Source organism: Typopeltis vanoorti, chromosome 2, assembly GCF_054136105.1.
Source record: "Typopeltis vanoorti isolate ZY-2024b chromosome 2, IOZ_Tvanoo_1.0, whole genome shotgun sequence".
Classification (NCBI taxonomy): domain Eukaryota; kingdom Metazoa; phylum Arthropoda; class Arachnida; order Uropygi; family Thelyphonidae; genus Typopeltis; species Typopeltis vanoorti.
Window position 1 is genome coordinate 130,036,084 of NC_143550.1, and position 25,298 is coordinate 130,061,381.

General features: G+C 35.8%; 1 protein-coding gene across 2 annotated transcripts in view; it reads left to right on the plus strand.

The window, feature by feature from the left end:
* The window catches only part of Cdep (Chondrocyte-derived ezrin-like domain containing protein), a 741,059-nt gene that overhangs the window by 233,857 nt on the left and 481,904 nt on the right, over nucleotides 1–25,298 (plus strand). For both annotated transcript variants that reach the window (XM_090413128.1, XM_090413137.1), the window contains exons 10-11: nucleotides 2,148–2,235; nucleotides 23,565–23,720. In XM_090413128.1, the coding sequence (XP_090269254.1) occupies nucleotides 2,148–2,235; nucleotides 23,565–23,720 (244 nt within the window). The remainder of the gene's footprint in view (nucleotides 1–2,147; nucleotides 2,236–23,564; nucleotides 23,721–25,298) is intronic.

The window sequence follows — 25,298 nt, forward strand, 5'->3', positions numbered from 1 at the left end:
AATACTTCATTGGAATATAATATATTATTTCTATAGTTGATCCAAGATTGAAACTAGCATTTTTCAAGTCAGAATTCTAATTTCTGACAAAAAATTTCTCATCTGAAATTCAGACTTAATACAAATCTGAATCTGATTCCGAAATATTAAGTGAAGTCCATAACATTCATTTATCAAAAAAAAAAAAATAATAGTCTGGTTATCTATTAATATGCCAACTGGTCCACATCCTATCCTTCCTACTGTGCCCAAAACATGTGCTCCAGAATTATACCCATCCTGTATTACTTACTGATATGGTATCTGCATACTAGCATTTTACGTCAGCATATATCCAACCTTCAGTCCTTTGCTATAGGGTGACTACTTTCCACTGACATCTCACTGCATGTCACGGTGAATGCTCTCTTCTGTTTGCATTTGTGCATCAAATCTGGATACCACAGGGCTCTGTGCTTTTCTCTACACTAATTATTATTATAGTCCATCTATACATTGACAGTGTCATGAGCTTCATGAATTACCCAGATTCATATTTATATCAGGACATACACATCGCTAAAATCATATGTATTTATGGTGTTTTTATGTTTGTGAGAGAGAGACTGAATCATCTGGAGATAATCTAATCCCCATAGCCACAGTCTGAAAATGACTAATTCAGTGCAGAAGGTCGTTTTGAGAGGGGGGGGGGGTAGATGAGTATTAGGTGAACCATATACTGACTAATCACCACTATGAACAAACCAATATATTCACCACAAAATTCATTACCTGCTTATGGAATCAAATGTTTAAATTCTTTCTGATATCTTATTCATTCACTCACCTTTTTATTTTTTCATCTTTAATATTTATACACAGATACATAGCAGTGTTATCAACATGCTTTGCAGTTCCACATCAGATAACCATTAGACATGAATTTTAATAAACTTATCCTCGAGGCATTACTTTCTGATTCTCTCTTAAAGTGAAAATTCACTTCATATACCCATTCTCTCTTCTTTATTATTCTTTATATTATGTCCTCTAGTAGAGCCTGATTCAGCCAAATGCAGCAAACTTACTGTCTTATATATGCCTTGAATCAATTTATAAACTTCAGTTAAATCTCCTTTCTGTCTCCTGTTAGATGAATTTCAGAATGCACCTAATTCTCACAGTTATCATGATACAAATCCTCTATACATCAGTCCTATACTCTTCCTGCTTTCATTACATTAATGGTATTCTCTTATAAAGTTCACAATGCTAGGCGTTGTGAACTTTAGTCTCCAGCTGAAGCTGATCTTAAACTTATTAGAAACTGCTAGGCGTTGTTGAGAGAATACCATTAATGTAATGTACAGCAGGAAGAGTATAGGACTGACGTTGTGAACAGAATCGTTATGGATATGATTTTGTGGTGGATAGTTTTGCTTAAATATGACATTCCATTGATTTTCTTCATTTGACAAACCTTGTAATGCTGAAGCAATCCAGGCTTCAACATCTTCTGTAACCAGTTTTTACATTATTAATTTTGCTGACATAATGAATCATCTTATTAAAAATGGAGCATTCATTGAAATTTATTTTAGCATCAAGTGGGAATGAGAATAGTAGCTATGGAGGAGAAGGGATTACTGAGAAAGAACGACCAATATCTTTACTCATCTACTTGAAGAATATCAGTGATAAGTTTAGTCATTCTCCTAGAAAATATGAATAGTTATTTGAACTTTATAGTACAATTTTTTTTAAGTTCTTCTGGAGAAAGGGAAATAAAATTAACATTTTATTTCCATTTCTCATTTTGTTTTTTGTAAATAAATTTTTGAATCTGAAGTCATTTGAATTTTTTTTTTAAAAATTCAAATGACTATGGTAAATAGCATAAAATGCATCTGTTACTCAGCTAGTTATTTATTTTACTTGGCATGCTATTAATATGCATTTCTTCTATTCATAAATGAGTGATTCTGGGTTGTCCAAAATTCATTGCAAACGTGGTTAAATTTTTAATGTTCAGTTTAAAAGTGTTTTACGTTAACATGTGTTATTTTTAATCCTTTAAAAATATTGTCATTAGAATGTCATTATCTATAGTTGCACTGCTACACTATATATATACTAAAATGTCACATCTAAAATTTTATATATAGTTCTCAGTCTCCAGCTGAAGCTGATCTAAACTTATTAGAAACTGCTAGGCGTTGTGAACTTTATGGTATCAAGATGACACCTGCCAAAGTAAGTAAATGAAAATATTGCAGATTTATTAAATTAATAGTAGTTAATTTAATGTCATTAACACGATTCAGAATAAAACCTCTTGAGAAGCCATTCATGCAGACCAGTCAGTGAAGAAAACATTATAGCATGGTTTCTTCACTGGCAAGCTATTACCGTGGTATATAAACTTTTGTGCGAGAAAATTGTAATTTGCATAAAGACTGTATACTTTACATTGCTGTGTTGCTGTGAGTTGGAGGGGACAGAGAGAGGAAAGCAGAGAAATAATGTCTGAATCTTGTCTGGATCTCATATTGGAGGTTTAATGGAGTGAACCAGCACTGAGAAAGGATTAAATTAATGCTTCAAGTATTTTGTCTCAGCCACAGAGACAACTTCAGGGAATACAATGATATTTTTAACATACACAGAACTCAATCATATGCATCACACCTTGCCATCTGATGACTACAGTTCCCACAGGGGGGGGGGGAATCCTTTCTGCATGACCTTTGCTTCAGAAGGATTTTAGCAATGTAAATACCACCCCCTTATGTCTGAGACATATCAGAAAATATAGCCAGAATCTTAAAGAAATGCAATGTCTGCAGTTTGATGTCCCACTTTAAACTAGCTACCCTTTGCTACTTCACTAAGAACCAACTCCCTCCTCTCTCACTTCCTGGTGTATATAGACTTCTCTGTTCCTGCAAGTTGGTCCTTCTATGGACAGATAGGAAGATCATCTGCTGCCTACATAAGGTGGAGGGTGGGGGGGGCATCTGCAATGGTGAATCAGGCCTTGATGACCATACTTTGGATATGGCTCATAAAATCAGTTGGAAAAAGATTCCATGCTTTCAAAAATCAGCCTAATCTGAATAAATATGGTTGCATAATACTTCTCAAAAATGCTTATACTTTGAGACAGTTTATATTTGGGGACACCAACAGATGTGCCCTCAAATGCCCACAGATGGTGCCCCAACTTAGCTAGGACTCGTCTTTCCTCCAAATATTTCATTTAGTTTTGTGTTGCGTGTGTGTGTGTGTGTGTGTGTGTGTGTGTGTGTGTGTGCGCGCGCGCGCGTCTATGTTACAAGTCTCATATTGTACTCCCTGAAGATGTCTCTGTGACTGAGAAGAAATATTGGAAGAATTAAGTATTATTTTTAATCCTTTCTCAGTGCTGTTTCACTCCATTAAGCCTCCAGTGTAAATTCCTCCCGTCACTTAAACCTTAACAAATGGATTCTGTCTTTTCATATCTTTTTTTGCTTTGTCTTGGCAGTTTGGTGTTGCACTACTTCAGTTTTAGTTAGATTTCATTTTTTTTTTTTTTTACTCCCTCACAACCTATCTTTTCTTTCTTCCATTTTTTAACTTTTTAATTGCCTCTAGAACATTTTGATACCTTCATGATATTTATATTCTGCATTCTAACCAAAGTTTGACTTTTTTTTTGGTTCGTTTTATACATAGGTTAGTTTTCTACATTTTTATACACATTTCCCTAGGGCACCTGTTGACTTACCAGGAAATTTTGATATGATGTCTTCTTTTCCAGGAGTGCCTCTTTACCTTTTTAAGTCCATTATAAAGTTATGATTTTTTGTGTTTTCTTACAATTTTGCCACGTGCACCTGTACCTTCAGTGAAACAATCGATATTTTCTTCAAAATTTTCCACTGGGTCTTCACCATCTGGTTTTTGTTTTCAAACATTTTCTCATTTTTCTAATGTTTGTATATTTGATGGCACTGTTCACTTCTGAAAGTTGCTTGGCTTTGATTTGATTTAAAACAACGAGATTATCAACTATTTTTTTTTCCACCTCTTATCAACTATTTTTTTTCCACCTTTATTAGAAAAGATTGCTCCGATAGAATCTCCATCCTAGATGGAGATTCTATCTAGTTAAGACATTGAAATGACTTGTCGTTTAAAAACACATCTCTTGTATCTTAAAGAAGTTCAAAATCTCTATCAGATTTAAGCCTGTTCATTCAATCAATTCTATGATACTATCTCAGAAAGATAAAATTCCTCCTCTACTGCTGCATGGAATGGTTTCAATCCCATGCAACTGCTGAGACTGAAACCTTTGAACAAACAGGTTGATATGTTTCTATACATACCTCTGAACATCATTCTTACACTGTCTCCAAGAAATCTGGTCTGGCAGAACATGGGATTACTAATACTGTCCACAGAATCCTTTGGAATGATTATAAATTAGCATATAGATGTTCCTATAAATACAAACATCTCTAAAGAAAGTTTCTAGGTCCTTTTACATTGCACTATCAACCCTAGTGAGAACTTTCCATGCCAGAATCCTGGGAAATTATTATCAAGAACTATATGGATTGAATATATAATTGTTTATTTCTTGTACTTACTCATATGATCCTAACTGTGTTATTTTTTTCCCCTTTGGCTGTCTCATAAGTAGATAGGAAGAAATTCGTAATTTCGAAAATTGTAGATAGGAAGTTAGTAATAATGTAATTTTTTCATGTAGTACTATCATATCCTGTACACCCCTTGAGGGTACATGGCAGGAATTTGATGATGATGATGTCTCATAAGTACATACATGGAAGGATTCTAGTCTCTATGTATACCTTCATTGTTCAATTTTTTTTAAAAATTTCCACCTGTAATATACTTGTAGTTCGTGATATTTGTTCCAAAATATCTGTGTTTCAACCAGTCTTAAGTATTCAACTATGTTAAATACTTAAGACTGTATTCGTATTACTATTCTAATGGTTAATGGATAAACTGAGTGTTAACTATTAGAATAGTAATACTTCATGAGGTTCTTTAATGTGATTGCATATAAGTTAGCTGGTCTCATATGGAGGGGACAGGTTTTTTTTCCCTCCTGTTAAACTTGGCTTTTTCATCCTGTAAAACACAAACTCTTCAGACAAATACTGACAGCAGACATAATATGCTGACCTCACAGCCTTAATTGCTTTGGCTGTAAATCCAAACAGTAATAGAATGATAGCAGAAACAAATCAGCTTAATTGATCCGATCTTACTTGTGACCCAAACACATCTACAACTTCTACACTGAAAATACTCTTTTGAAATAAATTTTCTTAAGTAATGTTAACTGGCTGCTAAATTATAAAGCCACATTTTTAAAGATATCTATGCATTTAAGTATGCATACCCGGAAAAGCATCACTTGTTTATTGCTAATATTAAAATCACATTTTTTGAATGAACAACTCATTCCATCCTAAGTGATTCAAAAAATAAATAGCTTGAAACAGTATAAAACTAAACAACTGGCTAATTTTTCAAGGAAAATATTGTGTGCCATAGACTGTTGAAATTACACTTGTGTTCATAGAAACTGCATCACCTTACATAAGTATAATTTTTAGTAGTTAAATGCAATTTTCATTGGCTTATCATTAAATATTTCATTGTATTGCATCATCTGTCATTTCCACAGGTTTCTATATAATGTAATAATTGCTGCTATTAAATCACAATTTTTTTATGCTATAAATAGACGAGCTAGTTTTTGCATTTTCATGCTGAGAGATCGCTATAGCTAGTTATGTGCAGTTAACACCTTGCAGAAAAAAGTGTGATTCAAACTTTGAATAGAGAAGGCTATTCCTCTCATGAAATAGCTAAGAGGGTGTCCCATAGTCAGTCTACTGCTGTCAAAAGTGAACAAAACCAGATCTGCTGAAAGGAAGAAGGTGAACAGGAAGAAAACCACTGTCTATGTCATGCCAAGATTGAGTTCTAAAGCAGTTCTGCATGAAAAATCATCATGTCATTTGGAGAACTGAAATGGGAAGAAGAAACGGGAGTTGTGGCAAGTTCTGTAACTGTCAGTAGAACACTAATTTAACAATGACTGATAGCCAGGTACCCTAAAAAGAAGGCCTCGTTAACCAAAAAAATTAGGTTGGCTCAGTTAAATTGGTGCAAAGAGCATGCCAAATGGACCCCTTATCAGTGGAAAAGAGTAATTTTTTTCTGATGAAAAAAAGGTTAAATTTTTTTTAATGATGAACTGCATTTTTAATGATAAACACCTTTTTTAATAATGAACTGCATTTTTCAGTTCATCATTAGATTCATAATGTTATTGTGAATCTAAAATGTAGCATACAAATTGAGTTTAGTATATAAAAAAGCTTTAATTTTTGTTGCAAGTTAATAAGTGGCTTCATGAACACTCAATTCAGCAACTACCATGGCCAGGAAACAGCCCAGATCTCAACCCTATTGAGAATTTGTGGTACTAAATGGAGACTGAAATACACAAGAAGCCGAAAACACTTTGGGAGTTCCAAGAAGCCATTATAATCGTATGGAACTATGAATTGACAGTTGCATTCTTCAGGAAATTGATTTTGTCAATGCCCCTCTAATGCCAAGCTGTAATAAAGGCAAGAGGAGAACCCCAAGAAGTACTAAACAGCAAAAAGTGAATTTTTATCTTTGAATGTTAGTAAAAAAACAGTGTAGTTAACTAAATTTTAATACCAGTATTTGTTTTTCCACTGAAAATATCACTGTCCACTCCAATTTGAAATATTTGCAAATCTGTCAAGTTTGTTGTCATTTCCTAATTATGCCACTCACATTTTTTACTTTAAAGAACCAAATATTAATTAAAAATAAAAATGTTATATTACCTTCATTATTTGTGACAGTCATTGTAATAAATAGGCATTCAAATTTAATTAGCGAAAAAACAGCATGTTACAGCAGGTGATGCAGTTTCTATGAACATGAATGTATATAAAATGAAATGACAGATTTATGTAAATCACCAAATGCTAATGCTTCTTATCTTAAACTTCAAAATCTCCTTAAAAGATGTTTATACCTATAACTGTTTCTCTTTATGATCTTTCCAGAGGAATCTGTGTGATAACATTGTCAGCATGCTGAACTGGATCAGGCGAGTTCATTTCACCAGATAAGAGATTTGTTCTTAGTATTCACTCATCCTCTTCTCACTGAAATGGCCACTTTAACCAGAATGAGAAAGAGGTTGCCACCTGATAACACTGGATACATATAAGATTATTTATTTTTCTGGTAAAGAAAAAGGATCTGTACGTTGTAGTAGTGGCTAAAAAACTTGAAGGTTAATGGCATTATTTAAATGTAATGAACTAATACTGGTGTTCTACACATTTGTTAATGCTAGATACAGAGTTGGAACCCTTCTCTCAATGGCAGTCTTTTCAAAAAGTGATATAATTGTCTATGCTTCTGTGAATGATAAAGAAGGTGTATAGTCTTGTTCCATCTGTATGTAATAATAAGGTGTATTTGTTGTAAGGCTACATCAGTGGAAAAGCATCTTTGCAGAACACTGATTTTACCACACCACATTTCTCAGAAAGATGATGAGCTGAATTCTTCTGTATGCCTCTGAAGATATGAGGAACGTCTCTCTCTCTCTCACACACACACACACACACAGAGAGAGAGAGAGAGAGGGGTAAGTGCCTTTTTCATATTAAATTAATTTAGGGGTACAAAAATTCATAAGGAGCAGAAAATAATGTTTAAAGTTGTATAGATGAAAACATTGGTCTTCAATCAGCTATCCAGGGAAGTAGAAACCAATTTACTTACATTATCTTCAGTCTGTTCAATGTTATTTTTTCTGATCTTCTTTGAGTGCCATCTCCTATTGGAGGTCAGCGACCACCTTGGCAAATTTTGAGCAATCCTCAGCCACTCTGAATAGTCCCTCAGAGCTCATGCCAGGCCACTGTCAGATAACTGCCAGCGAAGATTTTCTTCATCTTCCTTGTCCTCTTCCATTTATCTTCCCTTTTATAATCAATTGATGTATCTTATATTTTTCATTATGAAGTTGATAACCAAGATATGCAGTTTTTTCTTTCTTTTTTTCTTTTTATGGTATCTAAAAGTTCACGTGATTTCCCCATTTGTTCCAGTACGCCTTGATTGAATGTTTTTGCTGCACATGGGATTTTTAACATTTGTCTCTATAACCACATCTCAAAGGCTTCAAGTTTTTTTATTGATGTTGTCCTCAAGGTCCAAGTTTCTGCACCATACAGCAGTACAGACCATACATAGCATTTACCCATGTGTACTCTAAGCTCTAAATTTAAATTGCAGTTACACAGTGTTGATTTCATCAGGAGAAAATTTTACAAACCCAATTCCCCACTCAGGCCTATAGTAGATGCCACCAATGCACCTTGCTATAGACTATCTAAACAGCTGGCCAACTCTCTGATCCCCCTCACCGGAAGGTCCCCTTCCTATATAAAAAAACTCAACCCACTTTAAAGCCCTCACAGAAAATTTAACCTTGAATAAGACAGACATATTGGTAAGCTTTGATATCTCTTCTTTGTTTACCAATATTCCCTTAATCGACACCTTATCTCTCTTAGAAAACGTTTTTCCCTCTGACATCTTAGATCTCTTTTCCTTTGCCATTAACTCTGGGTATTTCTCTTGGAACAACAAAATCTACAAGCAGATAGAGGGAACTGCCATGAGTCCCCCCCCCCCCCCCCTTGCCAATTTCTATATGGAAGATTTCGAAAAACGAGCCATAGACTCAGCCCCACTCAAACCTTCTATCTGGCTAAGATATGTAGATGATGTGTTCTCTATTTGGCCTCATGGCCCAGACACGTTAGACTCCTTCCTCAGTCATCTCAATAGTCTACATCCAAGAATCCAGTTCACTATGGAAAAGGAAAAGAACAATTGTTTACCCTTCCTAGACACCTTAGTCACACGCCTGCCTAATGATACACTTATCTTCACCGTATACAGAAAACCCACACACACAGGCAGATACATTCACAAACTCTCCCACCACCCCTCTCAACAATATGGCATTATTAAAACCCTTACCAAGAGAACCCACAATCTTTGTTCCAGTGGAACCGCCCTCACTACTGAGCTTAACCACATACACAGCACTTTCCTCTCCAATGGCTACAGCATTCACAGTATCAAAAAAATAATCAACTCCTCCCTAATTCCCCATCCTTCTCGTCAACAAGATTTTAAAAATGCCATCACCATACCCTACATCCGTGGCACATCCGAAAAAATAGCCAAGATACTAAAAAAGTACAACCTACACACAGCATATAAGCCCCACCGCAAACTTGCTACTCTTATCTCTTATCCGTTCTACGAAAGATCAGCTCCCTCCTCTCTCTCTGCCTGGAGTTTACAAAGTACCCTGTTCCTGTAAGCTGGCATACTTTGGACAGACAGGCAGATCAGCATCCATCCGTCTAGAGGAACACAAGTCGTACATCTTCAAACACAACTATGGCCATTCAGGCTTGGCTGACCATGTTTTGGACACCACCCACAGGGTATCATGGAAGAAAACCACCATGCTCCACCACAGCAAATTCAGGAAAGAGAGACTTTTCTTAGAAGCAGCAGCAGCTCTCAAAAACCAACCAAATCTCAATAAATACGGTTGCATTAAGCTTCCGAAGATTTGGGAAACACTCATCACCAGAGTTCTCACCTTACATTCCAGGCCACCTACTGCCCTTAGAGGGCACTCTACCTAGATAGGACTTTAGTGTCACCCACGTGGTTGGGCTTAGTATTGTTTGTTATTTGTGTATATGTTACATTAATTGTTTTTGTAATCCCCGTAGATGTCCTAGTGACTAGGACGAAATATAGGAAGTATTAAATTCTATTTTAATTCTTTTTGAGTGTTGTAAAAAATCCATTAAGCCTCCAACATGATATATTTCTTTACTTTCCTTCATGCTTACACGGTGATCAGAATATATCATGAAAATTATGGAAACAGCAACCGAGTTAGAGTAGAACTTTAGTTTAATATAAACCAAAATAAACACTCACCATTTTGACCTTCACATTAAAGTCATCATCTGGAGTATACACATGTATACAAAAAAAACAAGCTGCACTACAATCTACATCATGGCATGCTCAAGTTACTGACCAGCACCGTTACAATTACTGACCTGACCTCTGGTGGAAAAAAAAAACCTTACTACATCAAAGCTAGAGTCCTAATATTATTATTGTTATCTGATAGGTTACAAAATTAAATTAAGCTGGAGATCATGTTTACAAAAAAAGGAAATAATTAATATTAAATATAATAGTATATAAATATATAATAGTAATAAAAAAATTACTTATATAAGTATAGACATAAATTACAACCAACTGGTATGGATAGTGGAACTGGTATGAAAAGCAATTTTTTCAACTCTGAGCAGTTTTTTTTTTTTTCCCCCACCAGGAAGTCAGACCAATAGTTGTAACAGTTGGTCAGTAAGATAAAGAGCCAAGAGGCCATTTTTCCAGCAGCATAAAATAATGAGGGGATTTATTATCCCCTTAAGTTGGTCAGTAACTTTAGCATGGCATATAGATTGTCGTGCAGCTTGTTTCTTTGTTGTATATATGTATACAGCAGTCCTTCAATTAGTGCGCCTAATGCATTCTTTAAAAGGCACATTAATCGAAAACGCACTAATCGAATATAATAACTTATGGGAAAATGTATAATTCGTTCCTTATATTTCTTTTTTGACCCTTAATTTTTTTTTTATAAAAGAATTACGGTATATCTCAGGGACTAGTTAAAGGAAAACCATGAAGCTGAAAGACAATAAAACATATTCAGAATATAAATTTATTATTCTGCTTCTTAACAAAGAATTGAGCTAATGTAGTTTGGCAGGCATTCTGTTTCTTTTTTTCATACAACTGACGAATTGCCTCTTCTGCAAATTTTACTGGTTCTCTCTTCACCATGGTTAGTTTCTTAGCATTGCTGCTGAAAAATTTTGATTGTATGAAAACTATTTTCAAATTATTTCTGTGAAACCTCTTTGGGCTTGTCAGTGATTAAATTTTCTTCATATTCTTCGTGATCTTCCCGCTGTGTATCTAAATTTAGCAGGTCGGAATCACTCAACTTCTCAGAATGAGATTTAATTAACTTAGATTCATTTGAAAAGCCTCTAAAATGATGTATGCAATGTGGAAGAATGTGCTTCCAAACGGCTTGCATATTGCTAGCAATCATTTCATTCGACTTTACGACTTTATAACCAGGCTGAGATTTCTCTGATTTGGCTAGAAAAGTCTTGGAAGGCATTCGCTTCCAAAAAAAAGGCCAGTTTCATCGACATTAAATATTTGTTGATCACAATAGTCTCCTTCTTACACAAATTCTTTTACTCATGATTAAAGGTTAGAAAAATAATTTAAAATAAAAAAGTAAGGAAAACAATTGCAAGTGATACGATCAGCAAAATTCTATGTAAAGCAGACGACATAAATTTTGGCGATAAATTTGGAACATAGTGTACATGGAAATAGTGTAGTATGCCATTAAAAAATAACTTTGTAAAATGTTTCAAATCGGTAACTAAATTATTTCATCCTGGTGAGTGATTTTTTAAATAGTTAGCCATAAAAAATATGTAGATCGAAAATTTTTAAAATCTGTAACATTTATTTTTAAGATGTATATAGGCGCACTAATCGAATTTGGGTATTGAAAAAAAATGACTCACTAATCGAAAATGCACTAATCAGGGGCGTATTAATCGAGGGATTGCTGCATATCCAATCTTCCAGACGATGACCTTAACACGAAGGTCGAAACGTCAAGTGTTTATTTTGGTTTATATTAAACTAAAGTTTTAGTCTAACATGGTAGTTTCCATAATTTTCATGACGTATCTATTTCTTTATATTTTACAAATTTCTTTACAATCATCCAGATTATTTTTGCTTCTTTGACTCTTTAATACTTTTCTTGAACCTTTTTATATTTTGTTGGACTATAATTTTTATATGATCTGCATTGATTCATGAGAGAGAGAATTTCGTCAGTTATCCAATCTTTCTTTTTTACTGCTCTATCAGGACACAAGGTACTAGTATATTTCTCTATGAAGAAAGATTTTAATTTGTACCATGATTCATCAACCCTTATGATATCATCATTCTTGATAGGGGCTATCTCTTGATTCAGATCTTGACTTAGTTTTTTTCTTATCTCTAGGTTTTTTAATTTTCCTAGATCAAACCTTTTTTGTTGATGTTTCTTAAGTATATCTTTCGGTCTAAGTTTTAACTCTGTCACCAGTAGATTATGATCAGAAGCAATATCCGTACTAGGATAGGTTTTTGTACTCTTTATGGAACTTCAAAATTGTTGATTAATTAGCAAATAATCAATTTAGTTTCTGACTATATTTGCATTATTATCCTGTGATCACCAAGTATAGCCTTTGGGATGGTAGCTTAAACCATGTGTTTGTGATTATTCGTTCCCTTCTTGGCAGAATTTAATAACATGGTCTCTTATTTCTTGTTCAAAGTCCATGTTCTCCAACTATACCTGCACTTCTATCTTTCCCTACTTTAGTATTGAAATTACCCACAATGATGTTAATATCATGTTTCTTTGTGTTTTTCATTAGTTCTTTTAGACGATCATAAAATTCTTTGATCTTGATGTCATTCTTGTCAGCAGTAGGGGCATAGACCTATATAAGATTAATATCTAGTGGTTGACCTTTCAGTTTTGATAACATCATCCTATCTGAGTAGGGGATGAAAGTTAACGGTGATTTATTAGCATCTTTGTTTAGTATTATTCCAACTCTGTTTTGATGATTGTTTTTGCTACTTCAAGAGTGATACATTAATTTGAGTTTTGCCTGATCCTGGCCACTTAACTTCACTCATTCCTAAAATCCCAATTCCAAGTCTTTTCATTTCATGGATAGCATTTCTTAGCTTATCTGCTTCATATAGGGTTCTGACATTCCAGGTTCCTAGTTTTAGTGAATACACCATTTTGAGCCAAGAGATTCTTTGCACCCCCCCGTCCCATTTAAGGGACTCCGGGAACTTGGGCCATTTGCTTAGATTTGCTTGCCATGGTGGAAATTTTTTTTTTTTTTTTTTTTTTTTTTTTTTTTTTTTTTTCCTGATAAAATAACTAATAATTATTAGCTATTTTATCAGTTAAAATATCATGCCACTGGCATTGATTATATTCAGGAAGAAAGTCTTGGGATATTCTAGATGTCTGGAGTAATTACTTTGGAAGATGTTAAATGAAACAAGCAGTGACAGAACTATAGAAGAAAATTTTCAAGAGCCATTTTTCTACTTTTTAAAGTAGAAAAATGGCTTTTTCTACTTTAAAAAGTAGAAAAAACTCAAAATGGGAAGGTAACTAGAGTAGATGCTATTTTCGACCATAAATGCTCAAAAATGGAGGTATCAAAATTTTGTAGTGGCTGCACTGCATAATTCAGAGGATCTGGTAAGAAGGTTGAATTCCAGATGATTGGAGTAGAGCTCTCATAGTTTCCATCTATAAAAAAGGGAATAAAGCTGAATGTGAGAATTACAGAGAAATTTTCCTCTGCTAAGCATTCCAGGTAATATTTATGCAAGTATACTTGAAAAAGAGGTTGAGAAAATTTGTGGAAGAGAAACTTAGAGAAGAACCAGATGAGTTCAGGCCATTCAGTTCACAATGAACTCAGGCTATTTCATTTGGCAAGGAAAATTCTACAAAGAAATAGAGGAGACAGCCATGGGTTCACCACTCTTCCCACCCTTGGTCAACTTTTTAATGGAGACCTTTGAAGAGAAAGTCTTAAACTCTGCCCTACAAAAACCAGTCATATGGCTTTGCTACGTTGATGATGCGTTCGCTATTTGGCCACATGACTCTGATACACTCCTCTCCTTCCTAACACGCTTAAACAACCAACACCCCAGAATCAAGTTCACCCTGGAAAAATAGAAAAACAACAGCCTCCCTTTCTTAGACACACTATTCACCCGCCAGCCTAATGGAACCTTGTTTTTTTCTGTTAATAGAAAACCCACCCATACAGGCAGGCAGATACATTCACCAACAACCCCCCCCCCCACTCCACCCCAACAATATGGAGTTATTAAGACACTACACAACGGGGCTAAACTTATCTGTTCAAATGATAATGCCCTAACCACAGAACTAACCCACATCCTCAACAATCTCTCAGAAAAGGACTACCCCCCCATAACAAGGATTACTCTAAATCCATCACCATTCTCTACATCTGAAGCACCTCGGAAAAAATTACCGAAATTCTAAAAAAAACATGGCTTGACCTCGTTATAGACCCTATAGAATATTGGCATCCCTTATCTGCTCTACTAAAGACCATAATAAATTTAGTTTAATCCTTTATCCAAGTGTGATCAAACAAAGTTTGCGCCTGAAAGTATCTTCAGGACTGGGGTAAGGTGGTACAACACCAGGGCACTCCTTGCAAAGGTGGAGCAAGATACCAACACTCCTATCTCAGTATCTCAACATCTTTCTCTAAATCCAGAGTAATTTATTAAAAAAGGGTGGCACACCATTTGGCAACTCCTATAGGTAGAGATGACCTGCAAATGCTTCTGCCTGGCATCTCCACTTGGGCCTGGCTCCCACTGAAGAGACCTCAATAAAGTTCGAAACTAGTCTGGGTTGTTTCCCTCCCCTTAATGCATAACATTAGGCATATCTGTAAGGAGATATGTTTTGCATAATGGGAGATACTGAGATAGGAGTGTTGGTAGCTTGCTCCACCTTTGCAAGGAGTTGCTTGGTGTTGTACCACCTTACTCCAGTCCTGAAGATACTTTCAGACGCAAACTTTGTTTGCACCCACTTGGATAAAGGATTAAACTAAATTTATTATACTCTAACCAAGTGAAAAATAAACTTTCAAAATCTACTAAAGACCAATCACTTTCCCTAGACCTACCTGGTGTATACCAGGTTCCTTGCAGCTGTAAGCTGTCCTACTTTGGCCAAATAAGCAAGACAGCGAATATCAGAATTTCCGAACACAAGGACTACATTCGGTTTCACCAGCACAGCCACTCTGGTCTTGCAGACCATGCTCTGGATTCACGCCACAGAATACGGTGGAAGAAAACCACGATAATACACCGTAGTAAATTTAAATTTGAAGGGCTATTCATGGAATCAGTCTCATCCCTAAGAAACATGCCAAACCTCAACAAATTTGGTTACATGAGACTGCTCCAAATTTGGGAGACTTGCATCAGAATACCTACATAGCCCACTAGGGGGCACCATCAGGACTTTTAGGAGAAAATATATCGTCCTGCGTCGTCCTCATTTACTGTGTCTAGTGCCTGCACGCACTTGTCTTTATTTTAAGTTCCTGTGAAGATGGCAACATGACGTTGCCGAAATATTGGAAATATAGATTAAAATTTAATTTATATCCTTTGTACGTTGTAATTTCCTCAAGTTATTTAATAAATAGGAACATTATACAGGACGATACATAGTCTGTATTTAAGTTCTAAGTCAGCAGTTAGGATTAAAAAAAATACAGAAAGATAGTTTGATGTAAAATCATCGCCACTCTTTTCATGTATATGGTTCACATTAAACTGAATATTAAAATTGGAGATATCAAACTTAGCTCTTTGCTTTATGCAGATGATTTGTACTCCTAAATTGCCGAGCTGGCTGAGTGGTTAGCGTATCTGCTCTCTAGCCAAAAGGTTGCAGATTCGAATCCTACTGTGGGCATAGATGTTTGTGATTGTCTGTGAAAATACTAGTGGTGGTCAGCGGTAGATGGCATTGGTGTAGATGATGAAGGTAGTTGTGATTAGTGGAGTGTTGGAGACGGAATGTTGTAGAGTACATGCTCTCCCTCGATGAGTCGACTCCCTGGAGGTGTTACGTAATAATAATAAATACATCCAGTGCAAAACTCCAGGATTCTCTAACTAAACTGAATAACAGCTGCAACAAATTTGGCATGAAAATTAGCAATAAAAAAAGACCAAAACTATGAAATTGGCAGACACATTGAATACATCAACTGCATTCTGAATGGAGGTGTACCTATAGTGCACCTCCATTCAGAAGTAAATTTCAGCTATTTAGGCACAGCTTTTAGTGAAGATGTAAGTTAAATCTGGAAATAGACGACAGAATAAGCAAAGCTGGTATGGTGGGTAGCCAGCTGAATAAATTTATGTGAAGTAAGAGAGAAATTAGCTGAAACACTGAACTAGCAGTATATAAGATTTTCAAACCAGTTTTAAGTTATGGATATGAGAGTTGGATTAGAAATTAAAACACTTGACTGACCCAGTCCTGAGGCTCAAATTAAACAAAATGGTCAAGGGCACTGACAATTCTTTGGCCGCTTCACGTACGACACGAGCTGGTATACCATCCAATCCCACAGATGTATTGACATTGAGGTTCTGTAATAGACTAGTTACCTCTACTTCATTCATCACAATTCCAGTATAAGCTGTTGGTTCTTCCATTTCTGCAAAGTCACCACCTGGATGATATACTTTTGCAAAGTGCTCGCTCAGTAATTCCACAACATCGACTGATTCGGTTACCTCCCTACCCTCAGCATTTTTTAAGATCATTCTACCATGAGCATTTTTCCTTTTACTTGGAACATATTGAAAAAACTGTTTGGGATTCTCTTTAGCCTGCATGGCCAATTTCCTTTCGTAATCTGCTTTTGCTTTTCTTACCACCCTTGTTACCATCCTGGCCTGAGCTTTATACTGTTCCTGCACCTGAGGGTCACCCTTCTCCTTAAATTCCCTCCACAATTGTTTCTTTTTTTGCAGCTCAAGCTTAATAGTGTTATTCATCCATTTAACCCCTACTTGATTTATTATTCGGACTCTTGGTATACAGTCAACCATTGCCTCCTGCAAACAGTTCTTAACCACCTCCCATGCACTATCAACATCCAGCCCTTGCAGTTTTACATGCCATGGCATTGAGTGAGATGTATGCCTTGCGAAGAGCGGTGGGAGTCTGGTTAGAAAGTGAAAGTGGAGTTAATATGTGTAGAAAGTGTAAAGAGAATGAGGACTTCAAGCGTGTTTCGTGTGTCGAGACTGATATCGTTAATGATAGTCAGAATGTAGAAAATGGCGGTGTGCTAGAGAATTGCTTGGTAGTGCCAGATAGGTGTGAGAGCGTCGTTGAAAGTGTAAATGAAGATAGAAACACAGAAAGAATGGATGATTTGATCGATAATGAAAATGGTGAGATAAATGCGAATAGCGAAATTGCCCGTTTGAATGGCGCGATACACAGAGCCAAAAGACAACTGGAGCGTATGGAAAAATGTGTGTTGAACGTACCGACAAATAACCGGCGGAAGTCTGTGACGGCAAATAATAGAATGTTTGTAAACGTCAATAAAATGAAGGAGCGAGTGCTGTATGGGGATTCGCTATTAAGAGGCGTAATAATTGAGAGTTTAACGAAGTTGTACCAGCCGGGTGCGAGCATAAAGGACGTCAGCGAATCTATTCGACTGCAAAAACAGAGGGTGAAAGAGATGATAATCATGGCAGGAACGAATGATTTGAAAGAGGACAAAATGGAAATGATAGAGGATGTGAGGGAGTTGTTTGAGATAGCAAAAGAGAAGAGTGAGAGAGTTAGGATGGTGAGTATCTTACCGCGGTATGACAGCGAAGTGTTTAGAAGGAGGGCCATAATTGCCAATGACTTTATGCGTGGGTTATGCATGGCGAGTGGTGTGGAATTTGTGGATGTGTGGAATGAGTTCAATGGGCGAAAGGACTTATATAAGATGGATGGGTTACATTTGAATGGAGTTGGTGTACGGAGACTTGAAAGAGTGTTGATGAATGATGTGGAAGTGGATGTACAGACTCAGGGAAACTAGATTTATTAAGGGGGGGGAGTAGATATGCAGACTTTAGGGGGGCAGTTAAGTGTATGAATGAGTATATTATGCCCGGGCTAGTACGACGGACAACAAATCAGAATGGGATAGTTAGTATAAGGCATCAAAGTAGGGATGGGACAAATGGGCTTCTACGATTCATGTACACTAATGCCAGGAGTATTAGGAACAAGAAGGAAGAGTTTTTGGCCACCATGGTTGGCACTTCCAGGCCACAGGTTGTCGGTATTAGTGAAACATGGCTGACAGAAGATGATAAAGCTAGTGGGATTGAATGTGATGGGTATAGCGTGTTCAGGAGTGACAGGGTGAATAAAAAGGGGGGAGGAGTGTTATTGATGATAGCTGATGAGCTTCAGCCAAGGAGTATAGAAGTTGAACTGCAGGATGGGGAAAAAAGCACATTTGAGGCTGTTTGGTGTGAGATAGAATCTAGCAGAACAAAATATACAATTGGGTGCTGCTATAGACCGGGTGATGGAGTGGATGGTGGGGATAGTATGCATAAGCAAATAGAAGAAATGAGTGGAAGGAGGGTAATTATTATGGGTGATTTCAATTATGGTAACATTGACTGGAAAGAGGACAGGGCACATGGGAGGAAGGAATTGGATTTTATGCAGTTATTAAGGGACAACTATCTACGGCAACATGTATTGGAAAATACCAGGGGGCAGAGAGTGCTGGACCTAGTAATTGCAACTGAGAATGTAGCTGTAACGAACATGACCATGTTGCCACCAATTGGTGAGAGTGACCATAAGGTCATGACTTGGGAGGTGGCTAAAGGAGTCGAATTTACAATTAAGATTTACAATTAGAATTACCAGGCTGGTAAGTATGACAAGCTTAGGTGTGTGCTTCCTCCAACCTTGTGTACTACTGGCTCTATTTATATGTGATTGCTACACTGCTTAACTTGATCTTTATGTACAATTGTACATATATAATATAATTGCCTTTGCTGTAACTTTGTTATATGTGTAAGCCACATTGTTTAACTTGACTTTTGTATATACATATTGGTTTTATCACTGATTATCTGTGAATGACTAACTTTTTAACCTTTTGAATTGTTGTAACCTTGCTGTAATTTTATTTATGTGCAGATAATAATGGATTGTTTAACCTTATACAGTTTATATGTATTTTCATTTATATTTTTATATACTAATGTATTTTTGATTATTTTGTGTGCCACTGTGACCTCTGGCCTTATGTTCAGCTGTTACTTTTGCAATTTTTTTTATATGAAGACACTGTATAACTTAACTTTGTATATTTTAGTATATATCTTTATTTATTTTTTATTTACTAATGTATCTTTGACTATCTGTGCACACTCTTGGTTAAATTTTTTTTTTTATCTTTCTGTAAATCTCATGTACTGCTGCAAGCTTTTGTTTTGGTGCAGTATGACCCATTGTATTTGTGCCAATAAAACATAAACCAAACCAAACCAAAACTGCAGCAGTTCCAAAAGCATTTTGATTTCCACTCCGTCCAAAGCTTTGGACGGAGTGGAAATGGCTGCTTGGAACTGAGAGTGCCAAGCAGCCAAAAAAAAGATCAAGGTATATCATCTGATATATATTGTAGATATCCTGTAACAAACTTAATAGCATTTAAATGTGCTTGGGCCAAAGGACACTATGTGAGATGCCAGAGTCAAAAACAATCCTGGATTAAATTTACATCATCGATTAATCAAACAACAGTTCAAAAACTGTTTGGGATAAAATCTTGAAGATGAAAGATAGATACAGAACACACCGTTTGTCTGCCTTGGAAAATGGATGTATTGTTGCTGATACCAAAACTATTGTAGACACTTTAGGAGAAAACTTCGCCAGAATCTCAGCAACAGTTTCTTATCCCTCCTCCGATTTCTTTAATTTAAAAGAACAACAAGAGAAACAGGGACTCAACTTTTATACTAAGGGGCTTGAGCCATACAATGAATCATTTGTTAAAGAAGAACTAAAAAGAGCACTTCTTGTCTTTCACCCTAGTGCAGTTGACCCCCTGATGACATCCATTATTAAATAATATACCTCCCATCATCTGCCCCCCTTCAAATGACCCCGGTCCCTTCTGTGGCTGTGGCCATGGATTTGTGGGGCTTCTCCCTGTCACCAGGAAAGGAAACAGATTCATACTGGTGATTGCAGACATGTTCTCCTGATATCCAGAGGCTGTAGCTCTTACTATATAACAGAATATTTATAAAGGAAAAGTTTCTGGACTCTTGGCTGAAGTCACTTGTCATTGCAATCCCAAAGCCAGGCAAGGATCCAGCCCATGCCAACAATTATGTCTCCCATTGCTCTGACTAGTTGTCAAGTCTTAGGAAAAAATTGTAAATGCAAGGCTTATCTCATAATTAGAAACAACATACTTATTTCCAACACAATGTTGCTTTTTGTAGATACTGATCAACTCTGGACCAGTTGGTTTGTTTAGAAATTGTATAAGAGATTTTTGGAAATGAGAACATGTGGTTTCATTGTTCTTTGGCATGGAGAAAGCCTGTGATACTGCCTGTAGACTTAACATATTAAATGGCCTATTTAATCTTGGTCTTAGGGAATACCATGCTGTTTTTATTAAGAACTTTCAATTTCTATCCAGCTGTGTCTTCCAGATCCAAGTGATAGGCATATTATGCTGGCCATATCATTAAGAAGAGTCGGGAGGTTCCTCAAGACTCTTCTTAATGATATGGTGTGATCCTCTTGGCTATTAAAACAAACTCCCTTTCTGAACAGCTTCCTCCCACAGTAGGCAATTTCCTTTATGTCGATGACTTCACAATTTACTTTCACTTCTGTAACATGAGGGTCATTGAAAGACAACTTCAACAAATTATTGATGTGTCTCTTCATGGGCTCTCTCACTCATGGGTTCAGATTATCTGCAGAAAAAAAAAATGTCTGTGCACTCAGTTTTTTTTAAATGCACTCTTCATCCCATTCTTGATATAAGAATGGGACAAACTATTTTCCTGGGAGTATACCAGAGTTTGTTTTGGGGTTAATCTTTGATAGAAAGTTAACTGTCCACACACACACACACACACACCATCTTCACGATAAGTGCAAAAAGCATTGAATATTCTCTGTATTCTGTCCTCTACAAAATGGGATGCTGATCGATGTTCCTTTGCTCCACATTTATCATGCACTTGTATGTTTAAAGTTTAATTATGGTTTTACAGTTCTGCAAGGGAGAGCATGCTCCAGTGATTGGATTAGATTCATCATCTGGGTATCTGATTAGCTACCACTGCTTTTTGCACATCACCCATTTCAAGTGTGTATGTTAATTCAAATGAACCCTCTCTATTACTTAAACTAAAACATTTGTCTCTTAATTTTGCTTTAAAAATAGTCCATTCCAGATCATCCTGCATGGACTAGTCTCTTTTCTCTACAATGTCAAAATACCATCTGTTCTTTTTGGTATGTGTGTTAAAGAAGTGGAAACTATTGCATGAGTGTTGACAGTTACTTGCACAAAACAAAACAGCATTCCTCCATGATAGGCTTGTACCTGATCCTGCAAACTCTCACTATCATCTACAGAAGTCTCAAACCCTCATCCGTCTACCCTTCAATTGTTCAATGCACACAGAGCAGCCTACTTTCATTTCCTGCCATCTATAATGATGGCTCAAAATCAGAGATCTCTATTGACTTGTGTTGCTGTGGTTCATAACATTACAATCTCCAACTAGATCCCATTCAGTTGCAGTAATTATACAGCAGAGTTTCATGCCATTTATCTTGCACTTGTGCAATCAAAGAAAACTCATACCAAAAGTGTATAATTTATACAGACTCTTTGAGTTCTTTATTGGCTATCTTCTCCCAAGTGTATAATCCACACGCATTGCTTAGTGCATGGTGCTCTACCTCTTGTACAAAATAATTTTAATTTAATGTTTGATTCCCAGCCACATTGGAATTAAGTGAAATAACATGGCAGATGCAGCTTCTTGATCAGCTCATACTTTTTCAACATAATATTTGACAGTCCCTCATACTGACTACATCCAGGTTATAAAATCAAAGTTAATTGTCCACTGGCAATACTTCTGGCACAAAACACTGATGAAACAATTGCATAAGGTAAAGCCTGAAATTAAGTGTTGGCATTCTAGTCAACATAGGAACAGAAGAGAGAAAGTTGTTCTTGCTAGATTCTGTACAGGTCACAGTCATCTCACACATTCTTAAAACCAAAAATCAATCAGCCGACATCATTAGAACAAGAGCTGCTGTTAACCAACCCTTTTACAGTCCATCTTGAAATTTACTTTTTCAAAAAAAAATAAATAAATAAAAAAATAAACATTCTTGCTTTCTTCTCATCCTCTTATTTACACACATCACCGATCTTTTATAGGTCTTATGACCTTACATGTTTGGGGCAGATTAAAAATAAAATAAGAACAAGGAATAAAAAAGAAACTGGTGCTGGTGATCTGGGAGTGATGATACATTTAGGGGCATTGAAGTTTGGAGGTTATATTGCAGAAATGGTCAAAGTAGCTTAAAAGGATGACTTAGATGCTAAGAAACATGAGAGAGAGAGCGTTACTAACACTCTTATAATGCTTTGACACAACTTCATCTGGACCACTCTGCTCAGATTTGATTGCCTAGTTTTCTTGAGGATGTGGTAGTGCAGAGAGGATCCAGAGGCAAGTGACCAAAATGTTGACTGATTAGTGGAATGCTTCTATAAAGATTGATTACAAAGCTTGATAAGCAGAAAAGAGGATATATCTTAGAAATTAGTTATTAAAAGGGTATATGTCGAAGTAGTTTTCGATACAAGACAAAAGCAGATAAAGAAATAGAGAGAAAAGATGTCATTGGAAGTACTGTAATGGTGTGACTAACAGTAGCATGAAATATTTTTTGCTTTTTTGGAGAGTGGTGAATGAATGAAGTTAGTTTGCAAGAGGCGGATATGATGGCTTTGTCATTTTATGAGTTTAAGGAGAGGTAAGATAGTTGTGGGAAATAATGGGTAGTGTGGACTAGATACAGTGAGTCTTCACACTCCATGAAGATTCATGTATAATAATAATTATAAAAGTAAACATATGGATCTCGCATATCATCATTTTTTACTATGGAATAGTTTGCTATAGCAAGCAGTTTCTTTTAGAATGGCATTGATACTACAGTTGCTTTGGTAGGACATGAGTATTTCATATAGTAAGAGAATTTACTATAAGATTATGTTTACCATAGTGTGAGTTTGCTGTATGACTTATTTTTTATGTAGTAAGATTAATTCTGAAGCTTGTATTATCAAATGCAATTATAATGGAAACATAAGATTGCATTCATTACTTTTTTATATAATGTGCTGAAATCAAAATTTTAACCACAAAGAATAGTTGGTCCCAATCAAATTTTCCTTTAAGTATAAATCTTTGGCATTTCAGAACTAAATCTTTTAAACTTCAAATTATAATTTCCTGGTATAAAATTCAGTTATATTTTACATCTGCAGGATCATGAAGGTGTGCCATTGAATTTAGCAGTTGCTCATATGGGTGTACTGGTCTTCCAGAATTTTACAAAAATTAATACTTTCTCCTGGGCTAAAATACGCAAACTGAGCTTTAAGAGAAAGCGCTTTCTTATAAAGTTACACCCTGAAGGATACGTAAGTTTGAAAACAATTTTAAATATAGTTCTATGGTTTTTATTAAGGTTTATTTACAAATTCTGCTTGTTTTTGTGTGTGTTTGTATGTGCTTGTAAGACAAGGAGATGTAATCTCTCACAATCTCTTTATTATATCAATTATAGAAAACATTCTCAAAAACACAAACCTGTATGGAGGTGTAAATGTAGATGGAGAGAGAGAATCTTAAAATATTCCTGTTTGCTGATAATGTGGTTCTGATATCTCATCAACTTTCTGAACTGGAAATACTTTTGAATGAAATAGATTTGTACTGTAGAATGGCAAGATTTCAAATACACCCTGACAAGACAAAATGTATGGAAAAAAACTGTCATGACCAACAAATCAAATTGCAAAATAGTCCTAGAGTGGAGTGCTATATTTATTTAGGATAAGCAATCAAAATGGATAGTGATGTATCAAATGGAATAGACACAGAAAGGTTATTTCAAAAGCATTTAATTAGATGAAATACACTATTACATATCCAAAATGCCATTTCCTGATATGCATCTTCATGGAGGATACTGTGATAGTCTCTAAAATGTGTGCCCACACACTAAAAGATGAATACTTTTTTAACAGTATTATTCTACTAACAGTGACCTACTTTAGCGAGACATTGAACACAATGTAAAAGGAAGAACAAAGCCTGATAACATCCCAAAGGGGAATAAAAAGAAGGGTGTAATATAAGCAAGAAAGATCACATAAGACACACTGAAATAAGAAAAAAAAAATCTCGATTCAAAGAGTGGTAGAAGCTATCTGTAACAAAAAAAAAAACAAAAAAAAACAAAACAAAAAAAAAGGTGGGCAGGACATATAGCATGTATGAAAGACAATAGATAGACTTTAAGAATAACAAGCTGGTATCCTAGACACATAAAAAGAAAAACCTAGTAGATCACCTAGGAGATAGGAGGATTCTGTATTTAAAGTCAATAAGAGAGAGAGAGAGAGAAAGTTGACATCTTTGTAATCTGCACTCATGAAGAAACCAAGACTAAACACATGGATTCTCCATGAAAATTATCATGGAAAAATATGTATTTATACTTATACATACATGTGCTGAAAAGTTGTGATAATCACTATGAAGGAATTCAGGTAGAACCATGTAACTTACACATTATTCTACATATTCCCCATGAAGTGTTATGCTACTGCATCATTTGCAATCCTTTGAGGGGGGAAAAAAAGTCTTGTTGCACGAACCAGTCCTCAGCTACAGATATGACTTCATCTGTGGTATATTTTGTTCCTTTCAAGTGTTTTTTTAAATTTGGGAATAGGAAATAGTCAGATGGGGTCAGGTCTAGCAAATGGGGTGGGTGAGGCAGACATTGAAAGCCCACATTGTGTATTGTTTGTTGGGTCATGAGCAGTGTGAGCAGGTGCATTGTCCTGCAAAAGCAGCACACCTCTGCTCAGTTTCCTGTGCCATTTTTCCTTCAATACCTCCTTCACAGCTGTTCACAGACATTAAAAAATTCTGGATTATGATAGTGCAATGAGGGAAGTGAATGTGAATGTTTTGGAAATACTCAATAA